This window comes from Pteropus medius, unplaced genomic scaffold, assembly GCF_902729225.1.
Source record: "Pteropus medius unplaced genomic scaffold, Ma_sr-lr_union100, whole genome shotgun sequence".
NCBI lineage: Eukaryota > Metazoa > Chordata > Mammalia > Chiroptera > Pteropodidae > Pteropus > Pteropus medius.
In genome coordinates, this window is record NW_024352787.1 from 19,678,021 (window position 1) to 19,697,544 (window position 19,524).

At 37.0% G+C, this 19,524-nt stretch overlaps 1 protein-coding gene and 1 pseudogene across 1 annotated transcript in view; one reads left to right on the plus strand and one right to left on the minus strand.

The window, feature by feature from the left end:
* Positions 1-19,524, plus strand: part of AMPH (amphiphysin) — a 197,073-nt gene that overhangs the window by 93,979 nt on the left and 83,570 nt on the right. Inside the window, exons 3-4 of the mRNA XM_039849175.1 lie at positions 9,192-9,246; positions 16,991-17,085. Of these exons, the coding sequence (XP_039705109.1) occupies positions 9,192-9,246; positions 16,991-17,085 (150 nt within the window). The remainder of the gene's footprint in view (positions 1-9,191; positions 9,247-16,990; positions 17,086-19,524) is intronic.
* On the minus strand, positions 1,773-1,890 carry LOC120591973 (uncharacterized; annotated as a pseudogene).

Sequence of the window (19,524 nt, forward strand, 5' to 3'; positions counted from 1 at the left end):
TTATACAGTTAGAAGGAGTAGAGGGCAGATTTTAAAGCCAGGCAGTACAGTCCCCAAAACCACTAACTTAACCACTGTGTTATATGAATCACATTGAATGTACTCTATGGAATTGTGAGCTATTAAGAAAAGTAAGTGAACTATTAATATTTTTATTTGTATATTAGGACTGTATCATGAGAACACAGAAAATGCTGCCTTTAGTTAAATTATTCTCCTTGATCAGCAGTTGATTCTTCTTGGATGGCTTCATGAATCATCAGCTGACATACATGCCTTTGCAGCCTGGGGACATAGAGGACAGTGGTCAAGCATTTGGTCTCTTGAGGCAGACTACGGGATTTAAGTAAGAGACTACCCAGTCTTCGTGTGACCTTTGGGCAAGTTTTTCAGCCTTTGTGCCTCAGTTTTCTCATTCGTAAGAATGTGTCAACCTCATAAAGTTATTATAAGGATTATGGGTTAATAGAGCTGTAACACTTAGAACAGTACCTGGAACAAAGGGCCCACTCAGTGTTAGACTTTGTTATTATATTTCTATATTAATGTCTTGCTTTGAGGACATTGTTATGACTGATTGTATCCCCCCTAAATTTATATGTTGAAGTCCTGACCTCCCCAGTACACCTCAGAATATAAGGAAAAAGGGCCATTAAAGGGGTAATTAGGATCAAATGAGGTTATATAGGTGGATTCTAATCCAATATGACTAGTACCCTTATAAGAAGTGAGAAAGATACAAAGGATGAACACATACAGAAAAAAGGTCATGTGAGGACACAGTGGGAAGGAGACTGTCTGCAAGCCAAGGAGAAACCAAACCTGCCAACAACACCTTGGTCTTGGGCTCCAAGCCTCCAGAACTGTGAGGAAATAAATTTCTGTTGTTTCAGCCACCGTGTCTCTGGTATTTTGTTTTGGCAGTCCCAGCAAACTAACACGGACATGATAAATGTCAGTTTAAAAAAAAAAACATTCTGGATGTTATATGATGACTGGAGTAATGAGAGACATGGCACTCCCTTTCTTCTCAGTAATGCATCTCCATAACTTGACATAGCAGTTGTTCTTAGAAAAACACTTACCCCTGTCCATGTTAGAACACTGTAGCTAGAACTGGTATCCATATCCATAGAAAGGGACACTGAACAATAAGCCTCAGGGAGTGTTATTGTTGGGGTGTGGCTACTATGGAATTTCCCTTAATTTCTGGATTAGTAGTACCCTCCCACCGACACACACACACACACACACACACACACACACACACACACACACACACACACTGTACTGTGCTCTAGGTATTAAGGCAAAGGTTAAAAATTTATTTATATAATACCCCTAATGCACACACAAAAGGAAAAAAAAATTGGAATGGCTTTTTTAAGGGTCACAAACTCTACTACCTAACACATATCTTCAAGTTGTATACAGCCTTCATGCTGTGGTGAATTTAATGGTTCTAATGAGGCAGTTCCATCCCTTTTCACACCTGGTAGATTAGATTTTCGAAGGACCAGAATAGAGATCTATATAAACTCAATTTAGTTGCCTTAAGGGAAATATATGGAAAAATTACACATATAATTACTAACTAGCTTTCTAATTTTGTTTTGTTGAAAGGCAGAAAGTGTATGTGTGTATACACACACACACACACACACACACACACACACACACACACATATATTTAGATGAGGCAACCCTTGGCTAACCTCACAGATTGTAAGGACCTTGTCAGCTTACAATCCCTTATTTATTTATTTTTTTTATGCCTACAGCACCTGGTCTTCCTAGGTGGTCTCCCATCCAATACTAACCAGACCCGACCCCACTTAGCTTCCGAGATCAGACGAGATCGGGCTTGTTCAGGGTAGCATGGCCATACACTAGAAAGTATATTTGATTTGGTTTTAAGCATAGGTGTTCTCGGAGTTGATGATAGGCATAATTGGATAATGAGTAAAACTGTAGAAACTGAGATGTTCTCTTTGATATCTATTTGATTTTTTCCATGCACCACTTCCTACCCCAGTCAGCTCAGGAATATGATTTCAAAATCCACTTCGATTTCCTGCTTATATTATATCTTTTGCCTTCATAGCTGACAGAAAGAAATTTTTAAAAAGAAGAAATTGTTGTATGAAATCAGCGTGAGTTTCTTAATGACAGCTCCTGTTACTACAAAGGGCTTAGAGCAAGGAAAAAAAATGAAAATTTTAGAGACCTTGGTGCTTTTACCTTTGAAAATCTCTTGTCTTCCAATTTAACGGCATTTGAACCTGTGATAAGGAGAGCTTTATATCTTAGTAAAGCAAGAGTGCCTGCAGTGTTCAGCATCCTAACGTTGTCTTTGATCATAAGTGGACTCCAATATTATGCCTTATTAGCCACCTGTTAATCAAGGTGCTCATTATGGCCTCATTAAATTTTATCTCCTTGAGTATCTAATTTTCTTCTAAGCTTCAAAAGTAATAATAATAAAAAAACACTAACATTGCTTTCAGGATTGAGTGAACCTTCTTGAATCTTATCCAAAATTGAGCCAATTTTAATTTGATATATTACTTAGCCTTTTCAAAAGAAAAGTGCCAGTAAAGGCAGAAAATAATGTAACAGTGGGAACTTCTGTAGGCTCGTGATCACAGATGAGATAACAGGACTTACCTCTCTGAAATCACAACTTTGTGAAATTATATCTCCTCAGATCCAGGTTTTATATATCTGTTAGTATTGTTAGCTTTCCACCTGAGCCCCCTTCTAAACATCAATTCAGTTTTTGAGTTAGAGAGGAAATTTAATGAAAACATTTTTCTGTATTGTGTATTTTGTTTTCTTTCTGCTATCTTTTTCTTCTTTTTAACAAAAATTAGCTGTGAATGTAAATCAATACTACATTTACTATATTTTAACAAGTCAGTTCTACATATTCAACAACCCATTTCTTGTTTAAGAGGTATTAAATATTTTTTTAATTTCAATTTTTCAGTTAAAGTTGACATTCAATATTATTTTATATTAGTTTCAGGTGTACAGCATAGTGGTTAGGCATTTATGTAATTTACAAAGTGATCCCTCTGATTAGTCTAGTACCCACCTGACATCAAACATAGTTACTACAACATTATTGATTGTATTCCCTATGGTGTATTTTATAATTACCAATTTGTACTTCTTAATCTCTTCAACTTTTTAACCCAGCCTCCCAGCACCTCCTCCCATCTGGCAATTATCAGTTTGTTCTCTGTATCTATGAGTCTGTTTTTGTTTTGTTTGTTTCTTTATTTGGTTCTTTAGATATTAAATACTTAATGCTTTATGGTGATTTGCCAGAACTGCATAATCTTACAAATAAAATCCACAGGCAGGACTGCAGTAATATATGCCCTTGCCCAGGAAGGAGTGTCATGCAAATGGTATTATGTGAACATGGTGCCCCTGAATTTGCAGTGGTTGCTGCCCTGAGTTCAGTTTTTTAGAAATTACTAATTCATTTTATACATGGTGTCTACAATTCAATCAAATTGATGCCTCAACTATGGCTTCTTTCTTCTAAGCAGAAGTAACTAAGTTAAAAGTGAGCTCACAAAACTGTACCTCCTTTATCGGCTCCTGAAGTCCTCAACATAAAGTATTTAGTAGTATTAATATATATTTTAATGCTTCAGAATATAATGTACCTAAACAATAAACAACTTGGCTTATTAATATTCAAATATTATTCATTACAGCTTAATACAGCCCTGTTTTTAAGCCCCAATACTAGAGTCTATTTACCATAGAGCTAGGATTTTGAGACACTCTTCTCGTGTGTCAGTCTATGGTAGCTCTTCTTACCAGGAAATTGGCTCACTTTGGAGGACACCTGTCTGTAACTCTTCTACTCTTCTATGATCTCATCAGAGTATAGCAGGAAAGTTTGATGCAGTGGCATTTGTACCTGGTCCTTTGACACTACATAGATAAAAATTTTTAAGTTTCAGAACCAATGATGTGTCTGGGATCTGTCCAAGGTTCTGAAAGAGAGACGCAAATGAGAGTTCTCCAGGTGCCCAGCATGTCTGGAACTGATCCCCTTCTTCCCCCACCCCCACCGCACCAAGATACACACAACACACACTCATCATCATCATCATCATCATCATCATCATCATCATTATTTATTATTATTATTATTAAGAAATTGGTGCTACTGAGGACCAATCTGGAGTAAAACAATTTGGAAATATTTAATTATGTTTGGAATTTAATTTGTATTGAGTAACACAAGATTTCTGAGACCTTCCATGATTATGTGCCTGCTGCATTCTTTCTCTATTTAGTTAGATTTTAAACTTCACTCTAATCCTTGTGGGAAGGATATCATGAGCAGTCCTCATAGGAATAGGGAAGAAAGCAACAGCTTCAAGATACCACTCTGGAAGAGAATAAAGGGATTCTTATGACCAGAGGCAGTGATTCCCCGACCTTTGTAACATTTTAAAGTCATATGTACTTTTTTTTTATTGTATTCCTGTTAATTTTTGATATCTTCATGATGAAACTCAAAATGACCCTGGCTTGTTTTTCAGGACAACCAGGAAGTAAGGAACTGGGGAGATTGCTTTCTTCTCCCCAGCCCTGCAAAAGTGTGATTGATACCCAAGGGAGGGTGTGGGCAGGAGTAGTTTTAATGAGGAAGAAAAGGCAGGCCTACTCTTTCAGGCTATATGGGAAGAAAGCTGGGCCTGGGAGACTGTCTGGGCTGGAGAAGCAGCAGTTCTTAACACTGATAAATGATTTAGTTGAAAAAAATAAATGAAGAACCTCTGACTAACACCAGAGTTATTATACTATATGCCAGGGCAAACAATTTTGTAGATGGCAAATCCTTCTTGAATCTTGTCCAAAAATGGAGTCTGAGTTAGGAATCAGACAACTTAATTATGATAGAATCGTTTGTTCCCAGGTTGCTCTAAGCCCTGAGAAGAGTGTGACCAGGAGTCAGAATAATACTTTTATCTTATTTTGTAGAGAAATAAAAAAATTGAAGAGAAAATACATGCATATAGTACCAAGTTTGTAAAATTTTAAGTTTCTTTTCTGCACACACATACATGCATAATTCAAGGTTACATTAGTGAAATGTTAATTTTCAGAGGAATTTGGAATAAACTTCAGATTCAGTGAAATTGGAGCAGCGCTATAAGAATTTATTTCAAACTTAAAACATCTTTATGATTCACAGAATAATTATGTTAAGAAAACTTTAATATGCAATGCGTTTTGTGCAGAACTACTCTGTGGCATGTTCTGAGAGAAATTTTCTCTCAAGAAATTTTCTGACTCTTTTTGATTCAGGCAGAATTTAAGTGAAATTTAATATGGTTATTACCAAATGATTTATGAACCTTAATACTCATGAGGAAAATTAAGAATTTTAGTAATTGGAAAATAAAGTTATTTAAATTGTCTCAGTTTATCTGTTTAAATTGAACTTATCTATTTAATGCATTCTTGTGAAATTTGAACTTTCTTCCACTCTTATAATATCTAAAAATCTGTTCTGGGATTCTTATTTCATTTTTAAAAAATGTTTATTTTTTTCTCTTGGGCTAGATGAATGTAGTGTGTGGATTGGAGCCTGAATTATTTCATTCCCTTTCTTATTCTGAAAGAAAAAACAACTTGGTTGTGGGCTTAATTCGACATGCTTTATTCCTTAAATGTTTAGGAAAAGAAAAGAGTCTCCTACTACTCTTTGTCTAGTTCCAGATATTCTGGACAATTATGGTGACTCATAACCATACCATAGTTGACTTTGTATTACTTTCTGAGGGAAAAGTATCCTTCTGGGTGAGAAGTGAGCCCTGCCTTAGCTCAGTGCCTCTCATACTTTTTCAGGGAAGGACCAGTAGGAGAAATCTGAAAGCAAGAGACAGCTGTGAAGTTCTGTTTCGTCTTGATGCAGTTTTTATTTCCACATCATAACAGTTGGCTTAGTGGTTATAAAATAATTGCTTCTCCCCTATTTAATCCCCTCCAACCTCAATAAATTGATGTTCTAGAAAGGCGCTTTAGGTTTATTTTGTGACTGTACATGCCCTAAACAAACCATTAAGTACCCCCAAGGCCTATACTTACCCATTTTGAGAAATGTTGCCTTATGGGATTCCAACCCTATTTAAATCCTAATTGCACATTTTAGAGCTGCAGGCTTTAAACTGGTCTAGGTCTAGATCTGTCAGGTAAATCACGTCTGATTACAGATATTATCCTCTCCAAATTATCTGCCATCTCTTGGGACAAATGATTCTGGGCTTTGCTGTCTTCTCTCAGTGCCATTTTACCTCTTTTCATCACTTGACCAGCACCGAGACTTCAGTTTGCAAAACCATCCACTTTATCTTTAACCTTTTCAATTTAATTTCTTTTCTGAAATGTTTTTGTAAAATTGCCTTTAGTTCTCTCCTGCTCACTATTCCATTGCCGTTTTTTTCTGTTAAATTTTAGCCTTCTCCATTTTTCAGCATTTCCACTATTGATGGTGCACCACTGTGTCAGGCCATTTGGATAGGTTGTGCTGTTGTAGCAGTATCTCAGTGTCTTTCAACAATGGATAGTTATTTCTCAATTATGAAAACACACGTGGTAGATGTACTTCATGTTCCCTTTACTTTATGATGCAGTCTGGAGAAACAACCCCTATCATATAGGTAGACCTATATGATGACCCTTACATCTTCTGCTCAGAGCAGCACATATCACTTCCACTCACATTTCACTGGCCAAGTCAAGTCCTACAGCCAAGCTTGATGTCTATAGGGCAGGAAGTATAATCCTCCTCCCAGACAGATCTAATAGGGAGATGCAGCATAGTTATGACAAGAATAAAATATCTCAGAACCATAGCTTTTCAGCTATTTCTGTACTCAGAATCTAGCACAGTACCCGTCACATAATAGATATTCAGTAGGGGAAAACCTATTTCCTTCTTCCCAAAATTCTTACTTTTCATGATGGTATTGAGGACCTTGGCCTGATTCTGCCTGTTTCTTCCCTGGATCCTCTTCATCCTCTGCCTTTACAAGTGTTTATTGTCAACATTTTCTCTTTGGTCTCTATCCTTCCAGATAGTTTTCCACTGCATTTGATGTTTTAGAAATCCATCTTTTTTTTTTTTTTTTTAATTTAGCTCATGGTAGTTTACATTCACACTATATTTCTGAATGGCTCAGCAAGACAAGGGAAAGCTAGAATTTTGATTTTAAACCATACTGAGACATGAGAAAGGGAGGCAGTTATTTAGAATTTTGATGATTTCTGTTTTGCCATTCTGAATAAAACTATCCTGGAAATGAATGAACCCTAAGCTTTTATCTGATAATACCTGGGTTTACAAAGCTGACAAAAGTAGCTTGAGATTAGTGCAGATAAAGAAAACCTCACCTGAGCTTTACATAGATTTCATAGAAATAATGTCACTATACCTGCACTATACCATACAGAAAAAATTCTCATACAGAATTCCTTTTGGGGTCCAGCATAGTCTTGAACACTTCTTTTCAGAGTTTCTTTGAATTAATCACTGTCTTTAAATGCGATGGGTATTTTGTGTTTGCTTTGTACTCCAAACATCTTGAATGGCTGTTAGCTAAATGTAATCTTTGCAGTTTTTCTATTTAGATATTTTAGTTCTCATATTAGATTGTAATTTACTAAAGGAAGTAGGTTTTTTTTCCCCTTAATCCCTCCCCCTCCTTTATGGTAAATACTGACAAATGAATGTGACTTAAATATGACTATTACAGTTGTTATATTATTAATAGTATTATATATTATTATATTACGTGTATTATATATTATTATCTATATTATGATTCTAACTCAATGGTTAATAATACATTTAATAATATAGCAACTATAATAGTCATATTTAAGTCAATCATTTGTTATATTTCATATATAAAATAATATATATGATATTTAACATATATTATTAATTATCAAGGTGGAGTTATTCAGTATGCTAGTTCCCTGCAATTTTGTTAAATGATTATGCAATTAAAGTGTATATATTTTTACATTTTCAGTTGCAGTGTCATAGCACACACTGTGGGTGCCCTAGCACCTACCTTTTCTGAACCCACTAGATTTATTTGCAGCTGCCAGCAAGGGCAGCTCTTTGCCTGAGGGTTTTTTCTGGTTACCAGAGATCTCTCTACCCCTGTATGGACATAATGGGGGTATTAATGTCCCTCAGGAGCAGCCCCCAAACAGTGACTGACAGGAGTTAATAGACAAATGCCCCAGCTCCCTTGCCCCTCAGGGTGTTTGACGCTGTCTCCCAGAGTTCCCCGGTGGGAGTAAGACTGGTTGCTCACCATGGAAACTTGCTTGATATTGTACCCTGTGATGGCTTTTCCAGTCCCTGCTTCACTTCTGCATGCCCCTATTGCCATTTCCTGGGTTAACTCCATATTAAGCTATGATCTGATCCTAGTCTCAGCATCTCAGAGTTTGTAAGAGTAACTCAAACCAAAACTAGGATTCATATGTCAAATTTACATTTTAACAATTTCTCTATTTCAGTAATGCCCGATAGAAATATAATTACAAACCATGTACATAATTTAAATTTTACTAGTGTTTCCACTTAAAAAGTGAAAAGAAACAGGTGAAATTAATTTTAATAACAGTTGTTTACTTCAATATAGCCAAAAATATTATCATTTTTAACATGCAGTTGATATAAAGCATGTTAATGAAATCTTTTGTACTAAATCTCTGAAATCTGGCATGTAATTTACACTTACAGTATACCTCTATTCAGACTAGTAATGTTGCAAGCACTCAAGAGCCATGTGGCTAGTGGCTACTATATTGGACAATGGTGATCAGTTCCCTACCATTGTAACCCATGTGTCAGAATTTAGAGACTTTCCAAGTCTTGAATATATGGGAGACTGTATGGTGAACCACAGTTTCCATTCTTAGCAAAATTGTATTTGCCTTGTCCTTTTCTTTTAAGCTGAACAAAATCTCTAAACATCTGGACTGATGGGCACCTTGTTTAGTCTGTGTCTACATATTTATGTTCTTTTAAGAATGAGCCTCTGGCAATAATAACTCTGAGACTTACTGCTTTGTACATATTTGTATGTAAAATATAGGCAAAATGCTTAATATCTCTGCTTTTGTGTGTTTTTTAGGCAGAGGGTACAAGACTTCAGCGAGAACTCCGAGGATATTTAGCAGCTATCAAAGGTAATGTGTGTGAGTTGCTTACTGTATGTTACCAGGCACGGGTTGATCTTGGAATTCATGAGTGACAGGATTGAGAGTTAATTATAAAACCGTTTGGCTTTCAGGCAAAATGGTACTTGAGCACAGGTTTTGCATTCTACCCGCTCCCAAATTCCCACTGAATATGAAGCAAAGAAATGAGACCAGGCGCAGAGGTTAAGAGAGAGTAGTAGGGAAGTGGACTCCATCTCTGCCTGTGGTAATCCAGCTCCCTGCACAAATCCAGGTACACTGATGGGTGTGATGGATCACAAGGCAGATTTTGAGATCAGTAGGGAGAGAATGGATTGTCTGACAAGGAGTCTTGGGTAACCTGGCCAAACACTCAGAAAAAGGTGAAATTCCCAACCTCACACTCTACTCCTTCTTTCTCAATTCCAGATATAGTAAAAATTTAAAAATGTGTACAGAGAGATGTTCTAGATTACTAGTATAAAATACAATAAACTTAGCTTTTAGTCTTGGGTGACAAGGTCTTTACTGGAGTAACCCAAAAAACTGAAAGCATAAAGGAAAGAGAAAGGTTGAGAGAGATTTGACCTTGCAAAATGTATATACATATGTTTAAAAATATTATATTGACAACACACTTAATGAAAATGAAACAAGATATAAAGAGCTCATTAAGTCAACTAAACAAGGATCAATTAATTGAAAGAAAGAATGGGTAGACATATGAAGAGAAAATTAGCTGAGGAAGAACAATAGATGGGTAAGAAATTGGAAAATGCTTATCCTCACAAATGATTAAAGGATATTAAATAAAAGCAAAAGGGAGATGCTGTCATTTTTCTTTCAAATGTTCAAAGACCAAAAAAAAAAAAAAAAAATCCTACCTAGCATTGCCAAAGCTGTGGGAACAGATCCCTTTCAAACACTGCTGGTAGGATAGCCTTTCTTGGTGAACAATTTGGTAAAAGTCTTTAAATGAATTGTTTGCTCAGCATGCCTTTTGACATAGTAGTTCCATTTCCAGAAATTTATTCTAAGAGTTTCAGTGTCTGAAATTTGATTACAAAGACAGTGATAAATAATAAAATAATGAAAATCTTAATAAAAATTAATCATAATAATAAATTTAGTGAAATTGATTTTTAAACTAAAATATAATTAAGTTATATGCAAGGCATGTAATTTTAATCTTCATGACAACTCTGTGAGGCAGGTAGTTTTATCACCTTTTATAGATAATAAATTTTATAGATAAGAAATTATGGATAATTTTATATATAAGAAAAGTAAAGCACAGAGTGTGTCTAGTAAACACCAGAGCTAGAAAACATACTGTGATCTGTGTGTCTCCTAAGGCCCTACTTTTATCCACTCTCTATACTGCCTTTGAACTAGATGACCATTGGTAGGGCAGCAGTTTCACAAAACAAAGTTCATTTATACAATGGAATGATGATGACTTACTATTACTTTCTGATGAGCACTTATTATGTGTTAGGCTGTGTACTAAGCATTTTAGACATAAAACCACCCAACACAGCTGTATGGTAAATGATATTAGCCTTATTTTATTTTTGCAAAGAAAAGTCAGAGAATTTAATTTCCACAAATTCATAGAGTTCATAATTAACTGTGCTAAAAGAATTAACCTTAAGTATTTATTATTTATGATAATTCAGTCAGAAAATAGAAGGCACTCTAGGTATTTCTTTAATTATTGATTTAAGATTTGATAAGATTTAAGACAAGAAGTCATAAATTATTTCAAGCACAGGATTTTTTCTATCTTAGCTGATTTTTTAAGAAGTGAATACATTTGTTAAATGAATGAGTAAATTAGATCTCTTTCCCAAGTCTATATATTTTGGTCTATTTTACTGCCTTAGTATGGAGAATGCTGTTTTAAAAAACTGGCATAATTCTTGTCCTTAAGGTGAATCCTCTGAGTAAAGCATTAGCTCCACAGAGGCATTGGATGCACCATCAAAGCAGCCTTTCATTCCACTTCTGTTTTTTATTTTAAATAAAATTTATTAGGGTGACATTAGTTAACAAAATCATATAAGTTTCAAGTGTACAATTCAATAATACATCATATATATGTGTATATATATATATATCTATATCGATCGATCGATAGATATATCTTTTTTTTCATTGTATGTTCACCACCCAAAGTTAAATCTTTCTATTACCATATATTTGACCCCCTTTACCCATGTCTATTCCCTTCCCACTCCACTTCCCTCTGGTAACCACTAAACTGTTGTTCATATCCATGTCTGTTTTTGTCATGTTCATTTGTTGCTTTCCAAAATATACAAAGAACTCATACAACTCAACAATAAAAAACAAGCAATCTAATTAACAAATGGACAGAGGACCTGAACAGACACTTCATTTTACTTCCAAAGACCACATCTCCACTTGAAGGAAAAAGGACCTAACATCAGCTTTTCCCCCCAATCATCCCATTTGCTGTTTGAGTGATATTAACAAATGATACTTCATAAAAGAGATCAACGTTGAAATTACTTTGGCCAGTGCTGGTTGGAATGAATTTTTAAAGAGGTTACTACAGAGTTTATCAGAGCCCTTAATATGTTAATGTAATCACCAGAAGACCTAATGGGGTAGGCAGCATTTCCCAGTTATTTGACTGTGAAATACTTAGTCTTACAAAGATTTGGAGTTCCTCGGAGCACATTTTGCGTTTTGAGAACACACTTAAAGACAAGGTTATATATTAAATAGATCACAATTTGCATTTTCAAAGTGTTTTCATGGCCAATTTTTCTGTTTTTCATAAAAATAACTCTAACCAGCTAGTTGTACTATATTGCAGGCAGCATTATAGAGAAATGAGATCTGGCCCCGAAGAGTGAGGGGCCCTGGGTCTGGTCCCAGGAACAGCAGTGGAAAAAATCATCCATCTTCTCAGCTACTTTAGTTTCCTCATCTATAAAGGGTTCCATTTGCTCTTAGAAGCTCCCAAATCTCTATCACTGGGGTTCTGTGAAATTGGGTTCAATGAGCTCTACTCACCATCACTAATCTCTGGGTGGCATTCACCTCTGTAGGTCTGTATTGTTTTTGCTGATGCTTCGGCTTTGCAAGGTAGATCTTATGCTCTCATTCACCTTAGCAGCAAACATCACATTGAGCCTCATTTATGTTCTAGGAGATTGAGATGCAGGGATGAACAGGACACAGTTCCTTCTGTCCTGGAGCTCACAGTGGAGATGAGAAAAAAGTTGGATAAACAAAACAGCCAGATATGCATAGTAATATGTATTTTAACAGAAGTGTGCATTGTGTACTGCTGCATGAGAAGGCTGTGTATGCAAAGCGGCCCCCAAATGCTGAAGGAGCTGAGAGACCAAAGAACAAGGCAGACAAGCCCAGCTTATAGATTTAGAGTTTAATGGGGAACTCCCATACTAAAATTGGCTCTGGGCTACTGTAGGACAATCAGATCTCTGCATCTTTCACCCTCTAGACCATTCTTTTATCCTGGCTTAGAGATGGGCCTATGTGCTAGGAAAGGAGTGTGTGAGTAGTCAAGAGGAGACCAAAAGACCAAATACCAGCAGGTACCGGCACCAGGCTAAGTTAAGGGATAGAAAACATCTAGGGCTTCTTGCTTCAGAGGAAGGAGTAACAAAAACTCCATGAGTAGCCCAAAACATCTCTCCACATTCCAGAATCCATCCAGGTATCAAAAGTCTGGGCTCATTCATTCAAGATAAGCTAGCCAGTTGAGTTCAAGATGGAGTCAGCTTTGTCCACACATGTGCCATCACAATGAGAATAGACCCCCACTCTACTTAAGGGACAGGATACCAGGTCAGGAATTGTCTTTCCTAGGGACTTACACCTGAATGGACCCAGGAAGGGGGCATACCAAGTCATCAGGTCATAAGATATGCCAGAGAAAGAGGTTGATGTTGGAAGGACTTTCCAGGTAGAAAAGAAGCAGCAACATGTACAAAGGCCCAAGGAGCAGGAGGGAACATGAGCTTTTTAGGGAACAAGTGTATCAGTGAGGGCAAACAGGACACTGAGATGGATGAGACACAGAAAGGTAGGCAGCATTTGTGTAGAGATGTACTTATGTGTCATATCATATTGGGAGTTTATTAGCAGTGGGGAGTTTATTCAGTTAATGGGGAAAAGTGTCCTTATATTATTATAGGCAAGAGAATGAGTCATATGATAGATTAGCATTTTAGAAAAGTAATTGTTGTGGTTGTGTGAAATTCAGGCTAGAGGAAATGAGAGTCTAGATTGATAATAATAATAGCCACCATTTATCGAGAGCTTATGTGCTAGGCACTTACATAAACTTTTACTATTTTATTTTATATAATTCTCACTACAACCTATGGCATGTACTATTATTTTTTAGTAATGTACCTTTGGAAAAATGAGACTTAGGATAGGTAGGTAATTTGCCTAAGATCTCATAGGTGTTATATGATAGAACCAAGATTTTAACAAAGTCGACTTGATTGCGAATAATAATCTTAATTGTTATGCCACATTGCCTCCAAAAATAGTTTTCATTATGGCTGATATTTGAATGTTTGCTGTACTTTGCTCAACCATTTATGTGGATATTTTATCTAATCTAAATAATAGATAATGGGTGCCTAATCGAAGACTGTGGTAGTGGGCATGGAAGGAAGGGACTTCTTTTGAGAATCAGGCAGAATTGGCCTGTCTTGCTGACAAAGTCAGAGTAGGAGGATGCTTATAGGATGATTTCCAGTTTTCTAACTGAGACAACTGGGTGATATTCATGAGGATTAGAAAAAGAAGTAGGAGCAGGTTTTGACAGAAGAGTTCCCAATTTCCTTTGAATATGTGAAGTTTGAGGTACTGGTAGGACATCCGAGCAGAAATGTCAAGTAAGAACCTGGAATTAGGAATCACGGGCATGTGGGTGGTGGTGGAGGCCAGACACAGGGATAATGAACACACAGGATCATTCTCTAAGAGGAATGTGTCCCCACTGGTATAACTAATTGTATGTGACTCATTATGTATCAGCCTGACCCCAGAGGTAGGGTTGACTGTTCTTGAGCTGCCTCACAATCTGCTGTTTTCCCTCACTCCTGTTCTCCTCTTTGAAACGGTAGGGAAAAGACTTCCTTTCACCTGAGGCAGCTGCTGCCTTCTTAAATAACTCACTTCTAAACAATGGGCAAAACTTGCAATATTTTTAGATATTTTAATGCTCCATAGCTGCTGCTGGTTATTATAATAATATATTTTAATTGATGTTACTTTTAACTAAACACATACCCTCATACCGCCCAGGCAAAGAAGACTCGTAGCAGTGCAATCTATGCAACAAATCTTAGAGGATTAAAATAGAAGCTCACAAATTTGATTGCAAATGCAAATAGAGGTTGTTACAATAAACGCTTTGGAGAAGGTTTAAAATTTTGAAGAGGGGGAAGTGGTTCCTATCCAGTAGTAAAATAGCAATTTTGTGAAAATCACTAATCTTTTAAGAAAATATTGGATATTAGATATTATTAAATGCCGTTTAGCATCTATTCTGCTCTAACATTGCCAAATTGCATTGAAGGGAACTTGAGTTTTAGCTTTTTTTCCCTCTTTTATGTCCTGTCAGCAGAGTAAATTCTAAATCCTTGAAATCTCTGCTAGTCTTTGTGCTCCTTAAGAGCAAAGCCTGTGGTCTTGTTTACTTGTGTACCCATCAGAGTACTCCCTATGAAGTGTTCTAGAAACAATTATTATGTCAAAATGGATTCTTTCCAAATTATCCATCACTACTTAGCCACATAACAATTAGTAGTTATTTTTGGCTGTTAATAGATATATTACTGCAACATTGTGCTTTTAACCTCAATGAGTAAGGACTCATATAATTTTATTTTAAGCCTACATTCACCATTTTATTTTCACCACAAAGATTATTTTTCCTATAATGCCATTGTTTCTTTTTCTTCCTCTTAAGACATTAACCTATCTATATAGCTGTGCATAATTTACATCAGATGTAAGACAGAGCTTTAAAAGAAAACTTCAGAAGCTTTTTGGCATCTGAATTACAGAATGGGGTCAACAAGCAACCAACTTTTGGTATGAATTTGAGGGGTACATTCTTAGTATAGATTTGCTTGTACTTAGGGTGGGGTGAATTTGGACACTCAAGATCATATTGCTACCACCTCAGCAATGACAACATGTATAAGAGAGAGCATCCTCACTTGATTAGATTCAAAGTGCTAGGGGAAAGATACAGGTTTTTGCACTACTTTTTTGGCCTTCTCTACACCTACTTGATTCTTATTTCATCAGATACCCCAACGACTTGAGTCATCACTATTTTTTCCCTCTCTAGCCTACTTTTCAGCTGGTGTGGCTATGTACCCTTTTTTAAGGGGCTCTTTTAACATGCTTACTGCTATACTGCATGGGGAAAAGGGTACAGGGTTTCCACTTCACATGGCCCTGAAACACGTTCAAATCTCTAATGTGCAAAGACCAAATGTATATCTCCGTTTTATCAGGGGAAGGAAAGTGAGGATGGTCTGTGCCTAGAGAGCGAAAAAGTGCTATGAAATACCAAATTATATGTTGACTTTTATAAGACTTCTATCATTTCAGACACCTTCCTTTATTTTGTTCTTTTCTCTCACAATCGAACCCAGAAGTAGTTCCCTTAAATTCAACAAACACGTGGTTGAGTTTAGAGTGTTGCAGCTTTCAGTTTAATGAAAACCTCCATCTTTGACTCATTGGCATTAAGTTTATGAAATGCTTTTTGTTTTTTTGTTTGCTTCTAATGATGCCACTTGGATTTTTCTCTCCTCTTCCTTTATCCAGCCCCTTTTCATATTCCCTAGTGACAAAAGCCAAGAAACCAAATCGGCCAGGTCTCACTTTCCAGCTGTTAGGGAGTCTGCTGCCAGAGAGGCACTTCTCCAAGTCGCCAGCCAAAGAATTCACCTTATTTTTTTCTCAGGCTGAGCTGTCTTCATGGTAATCCACACATTACTTTCCACGTTTTGAAGGAGGAGCGGCGGGGAGACTGGGAAAGACTTGGTGATATTTTATATCACCATGTGGCACTCAAAAAATTTATATCTTTCCTATTATTAATAACCAGTTTTTTTAAAACCTGGCAAATGTACTTCTAATGAAAATTCTAACCCATAGACTTAAGAATGCTAAGCCTGATTTAAAACTGTCTATATAGCTTCCGATAATATCAGAAAAAGAAAAACTTTTTTTCTTTTGAAAAATTTTTAGGCCACTTAAGCTACTTTAAACTGAAATCCTGTTGATTTTGCTTTGGCCTGCTTCTAAAGTCATTTAGGATTAATTTATTCTTAGAACTCTGTTGTTTTATGAACAAGTGTTCTAGGTGTCCTATGCATTTATGGTTCCAACATGCCATTTAGCAAGTGACAGCACACATAATAAGACACAATTTTATTGTTGTTTTAAAAATAGAATACCTTGTTGATTTTATTAAAACCTAATATCTATCATTATCATGTAAACTATAAAAAATGCACAATGTAATCAGATAAGTCTTAGAGACCTTCAAGTGGAGATGTGATTACAGATACAATTATCAGTTGTGCCCGTCACAGTTTTTCCTTAAATATCTAGTGAGTGCTCAAGATTTTTCTCTCACTTGGAAAAGTGAAGGAAAGAAGAAGAGACTTCTCACCCATTTATATCTAATAGGAATTGTTTTCTCCAATGCTAGGCATGCAAGAAGCCTCGATGAAGCTCACCGAGTCTCTGCATGAAGTCTATGAGCCTGACTGGTATGGGCGGGAAGAAGTGAAGATGGTTGGCGAGGTAAGAGCCAGGATGACAGCACACAGGAGGTCTGGTGGGGGGCTTCTTTGAGGCTCCCACCAAGTTTTGTGCACTCAGCCTATCCCTGACTCCTCTTAGCACTTCTTGGCCTTCATCATGATAGGACACTATGTACCCACAAGACACCATGCAATTCTGCTATCCAGAACATCCCAAATTCAGTTATTAGTGAACTGATTATAAGACCACTTGGATGGAAAGCTGCGGGTTCAGGATTATTTTCCCTCCAAATAAGAATAGCATGTTTTTGTCCCTTACCACACATCTGAACAGCCTATTTCAGCAGGAGAATGGGTACATAGCATGCCGATTTTGTGTACTGACTTCACCTCTGCACCCTTGCTTTCCCCATCCCTTCCTGAAAGCTGAGACAAGAGCTGGGAAGGGCACCTATTTCGCTTAAACGTCAGCTAGTCCATTTGCTGGTCTGCAGAGCCTGAGGACAGATGCAGTCGGCCTGCTAATAGGAGTTTAACTTCTGGAAGGCTTTGACCCTAGACATCTACTAACACCTGAAATCCAACTGCTAGCCGAGGGCCATATGGAAGTGATCAAGTGGGTATCACTCCTTTGAGAAAGGTAGGATGGGGCGGAGACCAAGCACGGCTCTGAGTGATGTTGGACGAGTACTTAAACCTTCTCAGGCTTTAGTTTCCTTATCTGCAAAATGCAAATAATAATTGTAACACATTTAAAGATTTTGTACTCATGTCACAGACATAGTGTGCACAGTGCATGTGATTATTACTGATAGTAGAAAGCCATCTTTCAGGGTTTTCTCATGTCCAAGTTCTTAAAACAAAGAGCAGTTTATCACAGTCCACTTCACGGGAGCTCATTGCTGCTCATTTAGGCACAGAAGACCTAGGAGATGCAGCCTCCACAGCTCAGGGGAAGGTTTGAGATGTGATGAGCTGACCATCTATGTAGGCTGTGGAAAGATGGGTTAGTGCAAACCCAGGCTACTCCATGAAAATTTTGGCATTCCCCACTTTGATCTTTATAATCTAGTTACGACTGAGAAAAAAAACAGATTTATTTATGAGGAAAGCTCTTATTAGTTCTGTTACCTCTTGAAAATGTTCAGGATATGAATTTGGCAAAACAAGCCTCCACACACCATTTTCCAAAAGCAATTATTAAGTAATTGTATCTTCTCACATTTCTTCAATAACAAAAACACTGTGTTCTAACATAGCGTTTGATGCTTGACTCATTTTGTAAATTTCTGATTAATCATGTATAATTGAAAATTTGTCATGAAATGAAGATTTTTTAAAGAGAATAATAGACACTTCTGTTACTGGCTTTTTAGAATGCTGTACTATATTCTTTGTGTGGCAGGTGCCACTGTTGACATTTATTCTTAAGGAAACAGCTGCTGTCCTACTTTGGTCCTTGTGGCTGCCAGGAGTTTTGGAATCTTCAGTTGCAGATCCAAGTATGGGTTCTTCTGATGGTGAAAGAACTGAACACTGCATGTTCAGAGGGTCTACTCATATCAGAAGAGGAGCCTTTTTATACAGAGGATTTAAATTTTTCTGTTTGCGTAAAATTTTTTATTTGAGATCTGTAACAATTAGGATTAGTTTTTAAAGTGTGAAAGAAAAAAAAGGAAACACCCCCCCCACACACACACACACACAAGTGGTATTCAACAGGATAGAAACTTACATCTCTTCTATAAAAGACTTGGGAGGTGGGGAGCAGAGGCATGGTGGAGCCACGGCATCAGGGGGCCATTTTTGCCATTCTTGCTGCCTCCTTCAGGTTCAAGATGGTTCTCTGAGCATAGCCATCAGCTCCCATTTCTGCATTCTAGTCAGCAAGTAGGAGGACTCAGGGAAGATAAACTTCCCTTTTAGGGACACTTTTCTGAAAGTATATCTCATTAGCCAGAACTTAGTCTCGTGGCTACAGTTAGCTGCAATGGAGGCTGAGAAATATAGTCTATATACTAGCCATGTACCGGCAAAAACTGGAGATTCTATTACTAAGAAAAAGAAAGAATAGATACTGGGGAATAAGCAGCAGACTCTGTCAGGAGACCCTAAATGTCGTAACAGGCGAAATGTGGAGATTATGTTCTTTCACACCTGCTATGTGCCTGGTGAAGCACATTCTGTGAAGCACTTTACATTGTCAACTCACTTAACCTGAGGAAATTGAAATTCTGGGGGGTTCAGTTTTCCAGTCACACAGCTGGGATTTGAACCCTGTTCTGGAGGGGCAGCCTGTGTAATAGATCGTGAGCTTCGAATTCAAGGAGACAGACCTGGGTTGAAACTGGAGTGTGTCATTTATCAACTGCATGACCTTTGCCAAGTTATGTAACATCTCTAGGCTTCAGTATTCTCTTTTGTATAGTGGTAACAATAAGACTTTCCTCATAAAGCTATTGTGAGAATTAAATGACCA